General features: G+C 39.0%; 4 protein-coding genes across 6 annotated transcripts in view; 2 read left to right on the top strand and 2 right to left on the bottom strand.

Moving 5' to 3' along the window:
- LOC138127273 (DENN domain-containing protein 2B-like) overlaps window positions 1-9,355 on the top strand; it is a 29,638-nt gene extending 20,283 nt beyond the window's left edge. The window contains exons 3-9 of the mRNA XM_069043206.1: window positions 2,534-2,599; window positions 2,650-2,697; window positions 2,847-3,302; window positions 3,354-4,036; window positions 4,088-4,259; window positions 8,703-8,930; window positions 8,980-9,355. Coding sequence (XP_068899307.1) covers window positions 2,534-2,599; window positions 2,650-2,697; window positions 2,847-3,302; window positions 3,354-4,036; window positions 4,088-4,259; window positions 8,703-8,930; window positions 8,980-9,183 — 1,857 coding nt within the window. The 3' untranslated portion in view covers window positions 9,184-9,355. The remainder of the gene's footprint in view (window positions 1-2,533; window positions 2,600-2,649; window positions 2,698-2,846; window positions 3,303-3,353; window positions 4,037-4,087; window positions 4,260-8,702; window positions 8,931-8,979) is intronic.
- LOC138127274 (zinc finger and BTB domain-containing protein 41-like) lies at window positions 9,188-10,905 on the bottom strand. 2 transcript variants are annotated; one of them, XM_069043207.1, is made up of 2 exons: window positions 10,620-10,905; window positions 9,188-10,560 (listed from the first exon to the last, which is right to left on the bottom strand). In XM_069043207.1, exons 1-2 carry the CDS (start codon window positions 10,746-10,748, stop codon window positions 9,370-9,372), a joined length of 1,320 nt encoding a protein of 439 aa, XP_068899308.1. In that variant the 5' UTR covers window positions 10,749-10,905; the 3' UTR covers window positions 9,188-9,369. The 2 variants fall into 2 exon arrangements, with proteins under 2 accessions (XP_068899308.1, XP_068899309.1); XM_069043208.1 differs by having other exon boundaries at window positions 9,188-10,578; window positions 10,620-10,756.
- A 722-nt stretch (window positions 10,906-11,627) lies between these two features.
- LOC138127275 (calmodulin-lysine N-methyltransferase-like) lies at window positions 11,628-17,692 on the top strand. 2 transcript variants are annotated; one of them, XM_069043210.1, is made up of 6 exons: window positions 12,678-12,841; window positions 16,545-16,617; window positions 16,671-16,959; window positions 17,005-17,131; window positions 17,180-17,344; window positions 17,394-17,692. In XM_069043210.1, coding segments are annotated over exons 1-6 (855 nt in total). In that variant the 5' UTR covers window positions 12,678-12,839; the 3' UTR covers window positions 17,593-17,692. The 2 variants fall into 2 exon arrangements, with proteins under 2 accessions (XP_068899310.1, XP_068899311.1); XM_069043209.1 differs by lacking the exons at window positions 16,545-16,617; window positions 16,671-16,959; window positions 17,005-17,131; window positions 17,180-17,344; window positions 17,394-17,692 and adding exons at window positions 13,049-13,213; window positions 13,300-15,630 and having other exon boundaries at window positions 11,628-12,841.
- On the bottom strand, window positions 11,868-12,474 carry LOC138125674 (THAP domain-containing protein 1-like). Its single transcript, XM_069041113.1, has 2 exons — window positions 12,404-12,474; window positions 11,868-12,342 (listed from the first exon to the last, which is right to left on the bottom strand). Exons 1-2 carry the CDS (start codon window positions 12,472-12,474, stop codon window positions 11,868-11,870), a joined length of 546 nt encoding a protein of 181 aa, XP_068897214.1.

Genomic DNA, 17,692 nt, shown 5'->3' with positions numbered 1-17,692 from the left:
ATTTAGATTTATTATTAACTAAGGTAGGAACTGCATGGTAATTTTTTCAAAGAATTTATAACAAAAACTGCTTAAACTGTTAATTACTTTAATATTATAATTTAATTCTTTAAAAATATTGATGTATCGAAATAATGGCATAATACATATCTATAAACTGAATGCACAGTGTTAATTGCCTATGTTCGACTTTGAGAGTGGACACCCGGTATATGTACTACCTAACTAAATAATTATTAATAAGGTAGGTATATTTGAGAATTTTTTAATTTTTTTTGTTTTCTGAAATTAACTGTTAATTTACCTATAAAGTTCTTACACTAAATGAAGCTGTACTATGGGGAGCACGGAATTTTGGGCAGACTTGAAATTTGACTGATATAAAATGTGAAATAGACTTTAGGTGCTAGACGTATTAATAACCTCATTTTAATATCTACTATTGCCTCATATCATTTTGTAAATTGCATTCGTCAATTCTGAAAACCTGCAAGTGCTTAGATGTGATTTTCTGAAAACTAAACCGTCTTTTTTATTAAACTTCAAAATTAATTATTATGACATTTATAACAATAGAGCTTAGACTACATTGGGTTTTTTTAAATGACATGTAAATTGCTGCCCGAAATTCCATGCTCGCAATAGTACCTGCTAGCGCATCAAACCCTGGCGCGGCACAATTAGAAATTTTGACTTGGTTAGCTAAATAATTCGCTTGATTTATGGCCCAAATGCTATAATTTGCCAACAAAAGGACCATTCACTAGTAGCCCGCCGTTTTGAGCCTCTTGCTTACAGCTTTGCCATAAAAATGACAGTTTCCATTGTCACCTAAATTTACGACAGCACAAGTAGCAGGTCATAAATAAAAATGATTTTGAAAGTTGAAATGTAAAACTGCGTTTATAATTCAAAATCTAATTCGTGTTTTTTTCCGCTGATTTCGTAAATAGTTATCGGAAGTGAATCTGGGTAGGTCAATATAAAAATCAGAATTTGGCTTTTTGGTTGAGATTTACATTTTTTTTTTGGTTTTGTTTGTAAGTGAAAAATTATCAAAAAATTCTGAAATGTACCGCTATTGCTACAATAGCCAGGTAAGTGTGAAAAATTTCGACAATTTTATTTAATTAGAAGTCTGGATTTCTCGCGTGCGCGTATACGATGCCCCACCCTATCGGAAACATGACCAACCAATATAGTAAAGCTTTTTCAGTGGCTTCCTATACACTTTTTTAAAAACCTTACCAAACACTTTGAAATACACGTACGTCATTACTTGTATTTGTGTACCTACTACATTTTTATATCTTTTTTTTATTTATATAATGTCACATTAAGACGTAAATATTGTCTATGATATCATATTCAATATGTTTACACCTTAACGGCAAACTCACCTTTCTTCAGCCAAAATGAGTCCAAACTTAAAAGTGAAAATAAATCGCAAACTTCCGAATTCAAAATGCTTTCAGGATATTTTTTTTCAAAACAAAAACAGGTTACAAAACCTATCTTTAATTCACTACTTCCTATTTACTTTTTTATCAATACGATTTTTAGATGTACGTACCTCATTATTTATTTACGTTGGATATTTGTGCACTTCATTTTTCCCACTTTTTTTTTTTTTTTTTTTTTTTTTTGTTGGGGTAATACACACCAGAATAAAGTGTAGATCAGTTTTGATGTATTAGATGTAATATTTTTTATCTATAGTGCTTTTTTCTTCGTACGGAATTTTGACTTAAGCCCTAAATAAACCGTCGATCACTAGACGGTCTCCCACAAATATTTTGAGTAAAACCCTAGGTAATTTTTTTGTCCGAGACCGCCTAGTGATTGACAAGCACAATATCACAATAAATTTCGTTAACTGGGGTCTTTTTTCGGTTGGTTTATTTAGGGCTTAAGTCAAAATTCCTTACAAAGATAAAAGCACTATAGATAAAAATATTACATCTAATACATCAAAACTGATCTACACTTTATTATGGTGTATATTAGGTACCCCAAAAAAAAAAACAGATTAAGCTTAAGTCAAAAGTCCTTACGAAGATAAAAGCACTATACACACCAGAATAAAGTGTAGATCAGTTTTGATCTACAGTTACATCTAAACAAATGTTTTTTTCAATAAAAAAACTAACCACCACAACAGTTAAAAAATACACCTTTTTTCATTTTATTAAGACAACTCAATTGCATTATCTCAATAAAGAGGGAATCGAGTGTCAGAGGGGAAAGGTAGAGGTAAACTGTTTGTATTAGATGTAATATTTTTATCTACCAGTAAGTATTCAACAGTAAGAGGGGAATTCCGCGTTGCATTCAGAACTTTACCGTGGAAACTGTCAGTTGTTCAGTAATTTAATCGGTTTAGACACATGAATAATTGAATTAAAACAAGTGAATTCAAAAGTGAATGTGGATGTTTTCGTGAGCACTGTTAACAACTGAATTTTTTTTCAGTTAGTGAATATTCCAAATATCTTATCGCCTGTTTGCTGATTCTTACTTCCTGTTGTTTCAGAGCACTCCGCTGTTGAGAGATGATAAAAAATCTTGTTCAAACATGGACGAAAATTTAAATCAGTCGGTACGAAAAATACATTAGTGCTGTCAAAATATTCTAATCGAGTGTTTCAGGATACGAACGAAGCTTCGCCAAATTTCAAAGACACCTTTCGCAAGCAGGTCAGTACCAAATTGTTTTGTTGCTTTCATAAAACCGCAATAAAAATTTTTTCGTGTTTGTATCATTTTATTGTGATAATAACACTGATGCAATAATTGGGTCGAGCACCCAATGGGCGAGTACTTTTTGACAGTCTGTTATTTTGCAGCTCTCTCCTGGAAGTTCGTCGCAGTCTTCTTTCACTTCGGACATAGATTCAGCTCTGTCGACGCCGCTGGACGAAAACAAGAGTTTCGAAACGTCGGTCAGGATCAAACAGTTGATCAGCACGTTCGAAACGAGACAAGCGGCTGGTTTGCCGAAGAGCGACAGTCATTTGCCGCCGGATCGGTTTCAGGGAATCGAAGAGGTCAAGATGTCCTTGCAGAAAACGATGGAGAAGTGTTTCAGTCAGGAGGCGACGAAGGATTCCAGCGACGAGTTGGACCAGAGAGAAAGGAAAGTGTCGGTGGACACGATCATCAACAAGTTTCAGACGTACATAAAGACGATGCCGAAGTACGAGAAGCCCTTGGTGAACAGGGACGACCGTTTGTTTTACTGTTGTTTGGTCGTGGGGTGGGACTGCGAGAAGCCCCAAATCAAGCTCAAGTTCCCTCCAAATGTAACGTGCGCCGGTCGCGGTCGGCACCCGATTAATTTTGGTTTGTTCCAGGCGAAGATCCCGGATCGCATGGAAGACCTGTGCTATCCGGAAGCCGCGAGCGGCCCTCTCGACATATCGGACAATGCTCAATGTTACTCCCTGGTGATCACCAACGACAAAGGCGAGCGCACCTTCGGGTACTGTCGACGCGTCATACCCGAAGGTTCGACGAGATGCATACCGCTCGCGTACTGCATACTCAGCAAGCACAGAGCGCCGAGATTCTACAAGAAGATCCTGGCCGAGCTGGAGTCGAGACACGGCATTCCCGACAAGCTGCGGGACGAGCTGATCGCCGCCTTCTACAACAACAAGTTTCCCCGACCGGGCGAATCGATCAAGATCAATCTGGCCGACGTGATCGGCGACTCGAACTGCGCGAGGCCTCGACACAGAGATTGTGATCTCCCAGATTTGCGAAGCTTCGTCCACGTCAATTTCAACGGGGGGTACGGGACGCTGAACGGGATCAGGAAGACGTCAGATTACGAGAACATGGTGATGTGTCGGTCGTGGCCTCTCATCGTGGAGGACGACGGGAACACCGAGCTGCTTCTGACGTTGCACCACGACACCAGGTACGAGGAGGCCGACCTGAAGCCCCTGCACCAGCTACCCGCCGACATCCTCCTGAAGATTTTCGCCTCGCTCCTCCTGGAGAGGAAAGTCGTACTGATTAGTTGTGTGATAAGGTTGGCGCGGTGTCGTTTTCTTGGGTTGTGAATAATTTCGTTTTGTTGTAGTAAGCTGTCGTGTTGCGTGGACGCTCTGCAGAGTATACTTTATCCGTTTTCTTGGCCTCACACGTTCATTCCGATATTGCCGCAGTGTCTCTGGGACGTTGTGGAGTCACCAACTCCAGTGATCTGTGGAATACTGTCAGTGTCAGTTGTGAACGACCACAAAATTGAACATGTGAGTATTTGGATGAGACTAAACTGCATACTTAAAATGAACGGCGGAAACATTTGCAAAGAAATTATTTATTGTACAATCGTATTTTTTTTTGGTCTGCGGCAAAATGCATTCACGTTGTTTTGACATCAAGCTGTCTATCGAATTAGGTTATGTTGTTCTAAATTTGAGGTTATAAATAGCGTCAATGTCTAGTGCATTGTTATGTTCATTTTCATAGGTCTGCATGTCAGGCACTTTTGTGAGGGAAATCAAATAGTGTGTAGTGTGTCCAACGTTGTTTTTGGTTTCGTAAAACAAAACATAAACATGTGAATATCTAAATTTTCGTGCAGACAAAGAAGTAGGAAAATATTACCTTTTCTTTGAATAATTCGCTTGGGAGACATTGAATCAGCTGTTGCTCAATGTCTGATAAGTAAAAGGATTGACATTAACAGGATAATTTGAAATGCGACAAATGAACGGAATGGCATGAATACATTTTTTCCTTGTGATGTCTGAATTTGAATATCAATGAGAACAGGTTTATAATCATTGGTGGCTGGTCAGGGACGGCCGGTTTGACCAAGCTGCACCAGTTATCGGGCCAAATTAAATTATGTTTTCTGATTAACGGTATAAAAGAAATGTAGCAGTACAGTGGAAAGTAAATTGGTATGTTTACGTAAAAACGTTGTTGAGTATGTAACCAACAAAGCATTGTGGTGATCATCAACAAGAAAGAACTGATTATGAAGTACTAGTGAAGAAAATTCTCGCGTTGTTGCCGTGGTCTTATAGATGATAAACAAAATTGTATTTGAATTTATCTAATGACAGGACACGGGCGGAAACGATGCGTCTTGTGAGAGGACAAAACCAATGTTACGGAAAATATGTACTAAATTTAAACGAAAAGAAAAATTTAAGGAAAAACTCTTAACAGGGTCGTCAGTTCTGCAGATAATTGTTTGCAGACGTGTTAGAAAATATCATTCTGATAAAGAAGTAAAGAACAAAAAACAAAAAGACTGTTTTTTTGTCTTACACTGAAGATTTAACCGCGACGCCCATTTGAAGTGTTAAAAAATGGCGCCGGAAAAACGAAAAAAGGTCGCATCTCATTACGCGAACGCAGTTGGAAAAACTGCCAACATCGTGAACGGCAGACAGCTAACACGTATTCCGACACCGTCAACATCCAAAAGACGATGGTTAACACGGGGGGACAATGATGCCCAAAATACAGGGTGTCTCAGCCTCTCAGCTAAGACTTTCGAGCCTTATAACTTAGTTTTTTTCCAGCGGATTTTTGTGAAATTTAAAATGCAGATATTTTAGACGGTGCAATCAGCCAAGTCTTAAAAACGTAATTTTTACATGCCTTTTTAAAATGTTGAATCAATTAAGATTTACATAAAAAATTGATCATCAATAAAAAATGCTGTAGGGAAAAACTCGTCCTTGAAAGACGTCTGGTTTGCAAGAAAAAAGCAAAAAACTGTGTTAAACGTGGCGGCAAATACAAAAACGTAGACGCGTATGAAACAAACGCGCAATTTTGCAGAATTATGGTCATCTCTTTTCGTGATATATTTGACGTTTATCTCGCTAACCTTACAAACACTTACACAGTTAAAGACAACATTTGGACGTAATTTATTATACTGGAAGCTTTAATGCTTCTATAAAGGAGTAAAACACGATCGGGATATTTTAGCAAGGTAATTTAGTTCACGTACGCTTCTTGTGTCTTGAAATAAATTGACGACTCTCTTAACCTTACATTTTGTAAAGCCTACATTTGGATAGTGTTCCACGAGAAAACGAATTGTGTCATTGAATTTCTTACGACACTCTCCATAGGCAAAATTGTTTTCCTTTTTCAACAATATTGAAATTTCTGCCATTGTAGTCTATTTTTAGAGTATTTTCAATAAATTTTCACAATTTGACGTTTCTAATAAAGCGCACCCACTTTTGACAGATTTTAAGGGATGTACAAAATGTTGCTTGGCAACTTTTCATCAATTGTTTTCGTAGAGGGATCCCTCTACGATTGTTTTAAAAGGTAACTGCTCAAATACCTTCAAAATTTAGATTAAATTTTTAACAACAAAATCTAATCTTTTCTTTGAATCAGACAAGTGATTTACTTAATTGTTTGTGTAGACCCCTATTTTTTAATGTTTAACAATCTAAAAAAAAAAAAAAAACAATATAATAATAATCGCGCATAATTTTCGACAAAGGAAACATGTGTTAAAATTATATTTTTTAACTTGAGGTAATTTTATTACTACTAATTGAACCTTCACGGTCTAAAATATCTGCATTTTAAATTTCATAAAAATCCGTCGGCAAATAACCGAGATATTAGGCTCGAAAGTCTTAGCTGAGACACCCTGTATACATATTAAAATAATTCAACATATTTGTGCAATATTCAACCATAAATTTACACATCAAATAAAATGTCCATGGCAACTACTTTTTTCCTTTTGTTATACAGGGTGACTTTGAAGGTTGTGCAGATATTTTAACCTGTAATCAAACCCCACAAAAGGTAACGATTGAGCCAGTAATGCCTTATACAAATGTTGATATTTTTCGAGAAAAAGGGGCTAAACGTTTTTCAAAAAAAGTTTGGGAGCCACTGAATTTTATGAAAAAATGGGTCAAAAAAATCATAGCAGCCTTTTTTTGTTGTCATTTAATTCAAAATTAAGTCACTTTGACAAGACCATCGATCTATTCTTAACCTCAATTTACCCCACAAAAGATATGGTTTTTGATCTACAGCGAAGCCCGTGGACATTCAGAGCTAGCACGGCAAATCTACGGTGAAAGGTTTCCTCAAAGGATACTTCCCAATGCACGAACTTTTGTAAACGTTGTGCAACATCTTCGCATTTTCGACTAGCACATAGATTAATTGCAATTTAAATTTAATGAATTGTTTTGTTAAACTTCTAGAAGATTTTGTTCGTTGTAAAACATGTTTTTTAAATTAATCAGTATGCAAAAAAGATTTATGTTGGTTTCTTGAATCCTAACATCGAATGCACTCGTTCGTGCTTACGTCAGCCCAGATACGGCTAGTCGCCGCAAGGAATAATTATTATAGTCCTCGTTGGAGGAGGACCGTTCTCGTCAATTTCCTACGCCAAGACTGTTTCACCAATCAAACATTTAAACCGTTTATCGGTCATCCCAATTAAAACAAGAAACTTGTTAACACTTCGCTTCAAGATGGTCAATTTTCTGTCATTAACCATCTGGTCCTATTAAAAATAAAACAATCTTAACGATTTCATTCGTTTGCCAATATTAACAGTTTTTACAAAGAATGTTTTTATATCGTTTTTTTGTACAATAGTATTTTGTGTGCATATTAAAAAAAATTGTCCGTCCATTAGCAGGATGACACTTCAGAACGCTGACCAGTCCATCGTTAAGTAAAGAAAGTTTGTAATTTCTACAGGGTTATTATAAATTATTGTAGTCGAAGTTGGCGTAAAAACTGAATGTAAAATTTGTGGTTGCCGCTTCTTCTTAGATTCAAGCGTTAATTTAGAAAGAAAGAAATATTTTCTCCTCACTGCACTTTTCACCTAAACAATCACACTGACAGTAATAAAAATTGACAGTTCATAGTGAGGCGGCAAAAATTTCATACTTGCTTCGATTACAGTCATTTATAATAACCCTGTATTAAACTAATGAGTGATTCAAAATGATTGTGGCCAAGTATGGCAACTATGTACGAAAATTTATGTGGCAACTGTGTGAATGGGGTAGAGTTGATATTTGTATGACATTTCATAAGCGTGCATTTGATTTTTGCAATTCCATTACACATTGATTTGACAACTTACAAAATTGCGCGACTATGAACTGTCAAGGAAATGTCAACTCTACCCTACCCACACAGTTGCCACATAAATGTTCGTACATAGTTGCCATACTTGGCCACAATCATTTTGAATCACCCAATACGTTCACGAAATTCACGTGAGTTAAATTTAACTATAGATTAAAATATTCGAAAACATTGTTATAACAATAGGTAACTAAAGTAACGAAACATTTTAACCGACAGTTAACTTTAACTGGCGTTGGTGCAACCGGCCCTTAGTAATCTTATAATAAATGCATTTTTCTTAATAGTGAATAACTTTCTAGTACATAATAATTAGTATTGTTGCTAATGTTTATAAATTTTTTAAAATATACAGGGTGATTCACGTTAACTTTGCAAATGTATTACAGGCTGCATTTTCAATTCCGTCGGGCTCATTATCACTATTTGAAAATTTATTTTGAAGTTTTATAAACAGGAACCAATTATGGTACAAACGGCGCCTCATATAATTTCGATCGGAACCAATTGGCAACAACTTTTAAAAAGAGTAGCCATATTAATTTTGAACGTCAAATACATGTGGTTATTGATTGCAGGGAATAGTTGTCGACTTGGACGAGGGAACCATCGTGTGCGAAGAAGGCGACGAAGACAACATTTTGTCGGACAGCATGAAGAAATCGTGGCGACAAGGAATACGTTTGGCCGAAAGAGAATCACCGGACCGTTACGTTCACTCAGTGTACCTGAGCGACGCCTACCTCAAAGTGTTCATCGACTCGCTAAAGCATTACAAAAATCACATCAACGGCAACAATTTTGAGGTAATCGGTATTCTGTGTGGGTCGCACCAGTGCTGACATGTTTTTACAGAAAGAGTCGTTCATAAGAGGCGGACGGACCAAAGGCATCCGGAGATTTTTGAAATGGTTTACGGAAACCACGATGTTTTTATCGTTCATCGACTCCGTGACCACCAATCCCGAAAGCTTTACGCTTTTCGACCAAAAAATCGAAATGTACGGATCCGACGAATCGAATTTGATTGTGACGAAACTGTTGGAGTGGAAAAAATAGACGCTAAAATTTGATTGTTGTTATTGTGGACACGACTCGACCTAAAATACATCTAGTGTGTACATAACATCCTTAGGCTTTAAGCAACATATTTTATTGATAAAAACTATTTTTTATGTTTTTTGTAACGATGTTAAATAAATTATTTTTATACAAAATTTATTACACCTAATTAGTTTCGTGTGACTATTTACTTTCGTCCATTTCGACTTGTTGCTCTGAACTACCGTGACAGATTCTTTTGTGTTTGAACAAGTTGCTGACCGTGGTGTACTGTTTGCCGCAGTCGTTGCAAGTAGCTTTGATATTTTGTCCACTGTGTTTCACGTAGATATGTCTGTCTAAACTCGACTTGTCGCGATATCCCAGAGGGCACTGCGTGCAGAAGAATTCCCGTTCCTTGTTCTGGTGCCTCCTGATGTGCTTCTCCAGCGTGGCCTTCAGAGGAAACTTGACTCCACAAATCAAACACATGTAGTTGCGCTCCTTCACGTGAAGCAGCATGATGTGCGTTTTGAGCGTGCCCTTGTCGTTAAAGGCCTTGCCGCACATTTCACAAATACACTGTCGCGGATGGGTGTGAATCCTCCTGTGCTTCACCAAAACAGTCCTCCGCTTGAACGCCTTGTTGCAATAATTACAAACGTGGCGCTTTTCCGTACAGTGGATCTCTTGGTGGTCCTTCAAGTAGGACTTTTTGATGAACCCGACACCGCATATGTCACAAACGTTTTTCTTATGCGTCTCTACGTGTTTCTTGTACGCCCCCGCGGTGGCAAAATTCCGACTGCAGATTTTACACGTGTTCGCACCCGATTTTTTATTTTTTTTCACTTTGAGCAGGGACAGTTCTGACACTTCGTCGTAGTTTATTTCCGTTATGTCGTGTTTCGAGATCATGTGGGCCTGGATGTCGTTCTTGTAAAGGAAGCAGTCGCCACACTCGGGACACGTGTATGTGTTGATCTCCTGATATTCGAACTCAACAGGTGTGTTCTCATCTGCCGGACTGTCGGCTTCTCTATTGTCGCTCGTCTGCACGAGCAGGGCTTCTTGCTTGGGCTCAAAGTTACTCACCGAACACTCTTCGTCGCTGCTGTTTGACTCGACTTTTATCGTTATGTAATCGTCTTCGGTGTCAGCTTCTCGCGCCTCCTCTTCTTTGCTCGAAGCGTTATTTGATTCGGTTGCGGCGTCGTTGGAGGGCTCGGCATCCTTGATCACCGCGTCCTCCTCCAGATTCATCTCCACGTTCGACAGGAGCGCTTTAATTTGGTTTTCGTTTTCTTCATAGATTGTTTTTAGGTTATAAAAGTCGACGACTATTGTGGTGCAATTCTGACATAGGTACGGCGAAAACCCATCGTCCTTCTCGATCTAGACAGACGTAGATGGCTTTTTTAACTAATTAAGTCGCATTTGACTACATTATTTACCTCGAATCTGGTCGTATTGGCCAAAATGTCCTTTAACGTTATGCCTTGGTCGAACTCGTTGAATAAATAATGCATTTGTTCGTCGCCTCTTAAACATACTCTACACTTGCTAGTCAAATCAATTTCCATAATTTAAGGACGTTATTCAAAATTTTGGATCACTACATAAACACAAATTGCGTTACTTTATCACTTTCGGGTCTGTGACCTCAGACGCTTCCACACCTCTAAATGCTCTAAATGAACGGAACTACGCATGCGCATGCATCTACCCAGTGATTCACAAAACTTTATTCTAGAATTTAAACACTCCCTCCCACGAAGGGACGCTCACATTTTCACGAAGAAACTTTCTTTTCGTTTTAATCGTTGGTAGAAGCTATCTTAATTTTGTCAGATTTCCATTACATAAAAGTTTAGAATGTCGCATCTAAACTAGTCTAGGAATGTGTACAGCTGAGGTGTTGGTAGCACGATTTAAAAAATAAATTGAAATAAGTTTGAGCCGACCTGACAATTTTTATTATTTTTTTTAAACAGATTTATAACACCACAAAATAATAATTTGGTAGGGTTATTGGTTTGTTTACTTTGAAGCTCCGAAGAAGATAGTAGCATGGCTATTGAAACGTCAGCTACCCAGCAATCCAGACGACCGCGGCACAACCCGGAAAACAATAACCCTATTGACCACGGCCGTGAAAACCTGCATTCGAATAATTAGGTAACTCATTAAACTAATATCAATTGGTGGCACTGTCTTGTCAATAATTTCTTTAAGTTTTATTTTTGAAATCAGTGTTTCATTTTTTTGATTATAACATGATGTCTGTCACCACATCATCTACAGGATCATTATAAATGATTGTCCCATCGTAGTTGGCGTTGAAAACCCAGACCCAAAACAAATTTTTGATGTGCCACAGAGTTAGACAGACTATACAGATTTCCACTACCGCCGGTAGCGCCACCTATCGGCGATACTAGTCTCACTCATGTTATGGGGCTTTCGGCACATTCAAGAACGTTACCAACGCCTACTGCGATGGGACAATGGTTTATAATGACCCTGTAGAACTAATGAACAGTTCTATGATCACTAAAAAAGTGTGAAGTGACAACTAAAAGACCTAGGAACTTTGCAGACTTGGGTGGAGAATGTATAGTTTTTAAATTCTCTATTATCAACACCCTTTAGTTTGGAGTACCTTTATCATTAATTCATGAGCATTCCAGCAGACAAACAAGTCAGGACTTAAAACTCCTATGCTGTGAACTTAACAATTCTTTCAACAAACAAATTTTTCTGTCCCTTCTGCGCAATTTTTGCTGCAATATTTTAATTTGTTGCTTGAGTGACTGCACTGTGTGTGGTAAGGCAGACTCTTCGGTCTGCACTTCCTTCTCATCCACCAACTTGACAAACTCCAGATGAGCTTTAAAACATTGATCTGACTGCAATTCATCATTTTGGGACTGACAAATATCTTCAGGTAAATCTTCTGGTTCTTCTTTTTTAATATGACAATACAGTGGGAATCCAGGAAATAGCGAAGGGACTGCGTCAGGTTTCAAGCGCCTCACGTACGTGCCAGGCCTCACTAAATAGTCACTTTCTTGAAAGTGATCGCTGCACACTTTGCTCGCTTTGGTAGGAGCGAAGTTTTCTCTTCCGAGCGAACAAATCCAACTTTTTAGCAAGTTGTCGTTTTTTAGAGGGAATCTACGTAACGAGATACAAAATCGGCGTCGTATAACGCAATCTTGAGGTCGGTCAAACGTACCCAAAGAACTGGACGCTGCCTCCTGCTTTGTGTCTATTCGTACACCCCACAACTGAACAAGATGCCGGCATGTTCAGTTTGAAGACGAACTGGGGCCGAGTGAAATGAAAATTGACAACAAGTCGTTCGTAAAACGCGCAGAAATGCAATTAAACACTCGAATTTGCATAATTTGTTTATTTATTGTGACATAACCTAAAATGAAACGTCATTTGGGAGTTTGTGTGTTGGCTGCCTGTGTGGCGGAATTGATAGATCGGCAGTGGTGCCAATCTCTGTCATTTGTCATTTCTGTAGCTGTCACTTTGCTTAACCACAACCCACAAAAGATACAATAATTCTTTTAAAATCCCAGAAAATCAATGTTGAGTTTATAATCATCAGTTTCAGAAAGGATATTTTGGTGTTGAAATAATCTTTCCGGCCGTGGTTGAAAATGTAAGTACTTCATGAACAATTCCGAGGTGTGTTTAATTAGATTTTCGTTATAAACAAAACCGTTTGTTATTTTTATTTATAAGTGTCGTTTTTATTTTGAGCCTGATTTAAAATAGCTTGTTTAATTTGATCGTGTTGCCTTTGTCCGATTGAAAGCATGAAGGAATGAAATTGTGTCACAACTAATTCGATTTAATGCCTTTGCAGGCAGTATAATTAGTTCAAAAGTACAATGCTCATTCTATGGACCAAAATAAAGATTCGTCAGAATCTAATCGCAGTATTGATATAAACGAAGTGATAACCGTTAGCAAAAATGAAAAGAAAAAGGTGGCACGCAGACGCTGGGCTATACTAGCCAAGGCTCTGAAGGTATTACGATTTGATCCCAAAGTTTGGCATGTTCATTGTTTTATTTAACCTAATTCGGCATTTAAACGCCTTGTTTCTGTGCACAGAGTCCCGTGGGAAGCGAACCGTCGAGTCCGACCGATGAATTTTCAGTTAGACGAATTTCTTCCTTCATGCTCTTGCAAACGCAGCAACTTCCGCCAGTTCCTATTCAATCACAAGACTTCCACGTTAGCGACCAAATATCAAAGCGCACATGGTATAAATATTCCATTCGAATCGATAATTTAGACTTTCACATCAAAATCGGCCACCGAAATCGCACGTTCTCCGCCGAGGACCTGATGGGTTTCAATAACACCGGCAACATTTGCATTTGGCCGTCGGAGGAGACCCTCAGTTATTACGTTTGCGCGAACCTCTCCCTGTTCACGGGGAAGAGCGTGTTGGAGTTGGGGGGCGGCATGTCCTGCTTGGCCGGCCTGTTCGCGGCCAAGTTCGCCGCTCCCAAGACCGTCACCGTCACCGACGGCAACAAAACGTCCGTGGAGAACGTGCGGGCCGCTCTCTACTGCAACGAGTTCGACTGTCCGGTCAGCTGCGAGGTGCTCAAGTGGGGGCCCTCGCGGGGCCAGGAGTACGACGTGATCTTGTGTGCCGACTGTTTGTTTTTCGACGACGCCAGGGCCGATCTGATCGAGTGCTTGTGGAGTTGCTTGCGCTCCGACGGGATCGCGCTGGTCATGGCCCCCCGGAGGGGTGGCACGCTCGACAGTTTCATTGCTCAATCGGAGGCCAGGGGGTTCGCTTGTAAAAAGATCGTCAATTACGATCGAATCGTGTGGGAGAAGCGTTTGTCGTTGCTGGACAACTGCGACTACGACGACAACATTCATTACCCTGTTCTCATAGAGGTGACCAAAGCATAAGTGACCTTAGTGTGAGGTTTACAAACCTGTCTCAATTATTAATAGCCAACCGTTATATTCCTTATATCGTCTAGTCTGATTATTAACCTTATCTGTGATAATTAATACCAATTTCCTCCGTATCATACATATAATTATATTAACAATATTATCAAATTACCTGACATGCTCGTATTCTACGTGATCTTGTGTAATAGTCCGTCACTACTTGGCTCGTACACGCAATCCTCGACAGTCTTAGGTCTTAGCATATTTAGGCACATTCACCGACCACCACTTCTTTTTTTACAAATCTAATAATACATATTATTCTCTCGTCATTATTGCAATTTAAAGCCACTTACAACACTGTTACACAAACATATGGGAGTGATATTAGACTATACCTCGTAATTATTTTGTTCGAATGTTAATCTAACGAGGGAGGTCATCCGAAGGGTGCAAACCGATTTTGGTTGATTTTTGGTGTATCGGAACAGCTACCAAGCCTGTTGTGATATTTGAAATTCTTCTCATTTTGCAAACCGTTGGATGAATTTCACAGTTTGTAGCAAGATTTGTCGAAATCTGTTTGCGCCCTTTGGGGGCCCTCCCTTGTCAGTTGAATTTTGCTCATAACCCTTGAGTGTCAAGTTTAAACACGTTGTTCTTCCAATATCAGTATTTGTTTTCCAAGTGATTGTTATTTATTTTTTCGATGACTGTTACCCATTCCTCCGTTGTATCCGTTCGATGTGTTCTCCCTTTCTCCCTTGGAAACGGAGAGCACCTCGGACGACCACTCTGTTTCGTTATTTCTGTTGAACCAGTATTTGTCTGTTATTGTTGCAACTTTCAATCTAGTCATTGTAGTTCCTATTATAGATAATTTAAATTGTATTTGGATTGTTACATTATTAAATACTTATTAACATTACTCGTTCGTCTTTCTTTTCGAACGTGTCCAAAAATACTCCAGTAAACAGGGAATCCTAATCCCAAGTAAGTCTCAACAATGCATTTTCCCCCGTCAGGTATGTAGATTAAGGGTTGGAAATGAAAGTCCCTAATTTCTCCTAGTCTAGTTCGGGTCGCTACACCGTCTAGGACTCGAGGGGGTGGAAGAGTCAAAAGAAATGTATTATTGAGACAGCGCTGATTTGTGATGGTCCTACGAGAAAATCAATTGAATGCTTTTTTGTAGTTTATTAAATTTTAAATAAATTGGGTCATATAGAAAATCTGAATAGAATAAATATTTTTCAGATGTAATGAAATAAGTGCTTTTTGTATAATGTTTGACATTTTGTTTTTAAATCAAGAAGGTACTTTGCTCGTAACCAAGGAAACAAAACGGAGACAGCTGAAACGCGATAAATAAACTAAGCCATTACCGTATCAGAATGTTGTGTACCATGTTTTTTTCTTAAATAGTGTTAAGAACGCGTAAATGGAGACGTCAAATACTAATTCCCGGTTTTCTAAGAACTTCAATGGTCAAGTTGACGAAGGAATCGAAGGTACGATCTCTCAAAATACTAGGCGTTCCAAAGCTGGCCTGTGGAAGCAGTTTCGAGAATCGCTGAAATCACAAGAAAATGCACTTTTTCAATTTTACATTAATTTATAACGAACTTATTATGAGTGTCGAAATAGTTTTTTTGTCGATGTGCAACTTTTTACGTTGTAAGATTAGTAATTGCTTTGAACTGATAACACGACATTAAAAACCATTTTTTTTTTCTACTTTAGTATCATAATTCATAAGTGAGTCTTTGTAAAACTAAAAGTAGTGTCACAATAGTTATTTTTTGTTCGACACTGTCAGATTTGAGAATTTTCTCCTATATGAACGGATTTTGATAAATGTCACAACTTGTCAAAACGAAACGTCAAGCTAATTTTAAAGGTTTTAAGCGATTTGGAGCCTTTAAGGGGCTCGTCGAACAAAAAAACGTTGTATTCAACTCGTTCGTGTGTAAATTGGGCCTTTTTTGGCACTTGTGGCCCACGCGTCCCAAAAAAGGCCCAATTTACACACAAACTCGTCAAATAAACTACTATTATGCAACAAGTGCAAAAAGTGAATAATTATTCCACGCGGAAAATGCACTTGCACTTGACAACACGTCAAGTGCAATAACACTTTTTGCACGTGTTGCATACAACATTTTTTCTACGATCGTGCAAAAAGTGAGTGTTCATTGCATTGTTTTTAGTGGAAAAAGTGCCTCTTAATTGCACTAGTGCAATAAAGTCCATTGCACGCATCTGTCAACAGTCTATCTACGATCGTGCAAAAAGTGAGTGTTCATTGTATTTTTCACACACGACGCACAGGACTGAACTGTTTATCGTTGTTTTTTTCTCGTTTTTTTTTTTACCCTTTGTTAGATCTTGTAATATTATTTATTTTTATTTGTTAATTATTCTTCTTATTAAAGGGCAGACTATTGGGTGTCCCAAAATCGGAAATACTGCGACTTCTGCAAATGTTGGATAACCGACAACAGACCAGTGAGTAGTCCACTCCACCAAAAATAATCCTTTTGATCACGATTCTTGTCCAGAGCGTCGACTTCCACGAGAAGGGCCGAAGACATCAAGAGAACGTGAAGAAGCGGTTGCGGAGCATAACCAAGAGCAGCAATCAGGTGCAGAAAGATGCGGACAAGTTCGACGCCACACTCAAACAGATGGAATTCGCGGCGATGGAAGCTTATCGCAAAGACATCGAAACTAACGGAGACTTGAGTTCCGCCTCCATCAAGCAGTCGCTACAAGGCGTTCCAAAAAAGTTATGGCAAGAGGCGAGAACGAGAGCAGGGAAGACGTACTACCACAACATCATGACGAAAGGTACTATCAGGTGATGTGTAGCGTGGTGTGACTCACCCTTTGCAGAAACCGTGTCGCATCCACCGCCAGAGGGCTACATGAGCTTGCAAGAACAAAGAGAACAAGCCGAGTTGGAGACGAGGAAACAGTTGAAAGAAGTGGAGAAGTACAAACGACAAGAAGCGCTGTTGACGTACGTCGTCCGTGTGGTGTGTCTTGGATTTTTTCAACTGTTTTGTAGCATGCAGGAAAGGAAGCAGCAGGAAGCGGAGGATCAGGCCAGACAAGCGAGGGAGAAGTTGAAAGAGAGGAGAGTCGTCGACGATCTACCTGCGGCAAGTTGTGGTCCGCTGCTGGAGCCCGGGAAGACTGATCCGTATGGAAAGTGGCACACCGTCAAAGAAAGGTACTGGTTTGGAGATCGGTGCGAGTAAGTGTGACATGTGTGGTCGTAGGGAATTCGTGGATCTGCAGTTGCCCTATCAGGAACAGGAATATGTGGAGATTCCGATCGAGATTGAACCGGAACCAGTGGTGAAGGAGTTCAAAGAGAAAGTTGTGGAGAGTTTGGGTAACGGGGAGACGAGTTTTAAGAAGAGGAAGATCGTAGGCGGGGCCAAGAGGAATACGAGACAAAGGCTCGACGACGACTAAGGATCGTACCGGATTGTAATAATTTTTTAAACACGCAAATTTTGTACTACGTAACGTATGTGTTTAGAGGCACAGTTTGTAAATATATAGTTAATGAATG

The sequence above is a fragment of the Tenebrio molitor genome, chromosome 3, assembly GCF_963966145.1.
Source record: "Tenebrio molitor chromosome 3, icTenMoli1.1, whole genome shotgun sequence".
Lineage (NCBI taxonomy): Eukaryota > Metazoa > Arthropoda > Insecta > Coleoptera > Tenebrionidae > Tenebrio > Tenebrio molitor.
Note: the sequence above shows the minus strand (reverse complement) of the source record. Positions and strands in the feature narration are given on the sequence as shown.

Excerpts from the sequence above, each read along its gene's own strand:
- LOC138125674 (XM_069041113.1), bottom strand. The coding sequence starts at position 12,474 with ATGCCGGCATCTTGTTCAGTTGTGGGGTGTACGAATAGACACAAAGCA. Across the intron at positions 12,343-12,403 it reads GGCAGCGTCCAGTTCTTTGG|ATTCCCTCTAAAAAACGACA; the intron begins GTACGTTTGACC and ends CTCGTTACGTAG.
- LOC138127274 (XM_069043207.1), bottom strand. The coding sequence starts at position 10,748 with ATGGAAATTGATTTGACTAGCAAGTGTAGAGTATGTTTAAGAGGCGAC. Across the intron at positions 10,561-10,619 it reads CCAATACGACCAGATTCGAG|ATCGAGAAGGACGATGGGTT; the intron begins GTAAATAATGTA and ends ACGTCTGTCTAG.
- LOC138127275 (XM_069043209.1), top strand. The coding sequence starts at position 13,085 with ATGGACCAAAATAAAGATTCGTCAGAATCTAATCGCAGTATTGATATA. Across the intron at positions 13,214-13,299 it reads TACTAGCCAAGGCTCTGAAG|AGTCCCGTGGGAAGCGAACC; the intron begins GTATTACGATTT and ends TTCTGTGCACAG.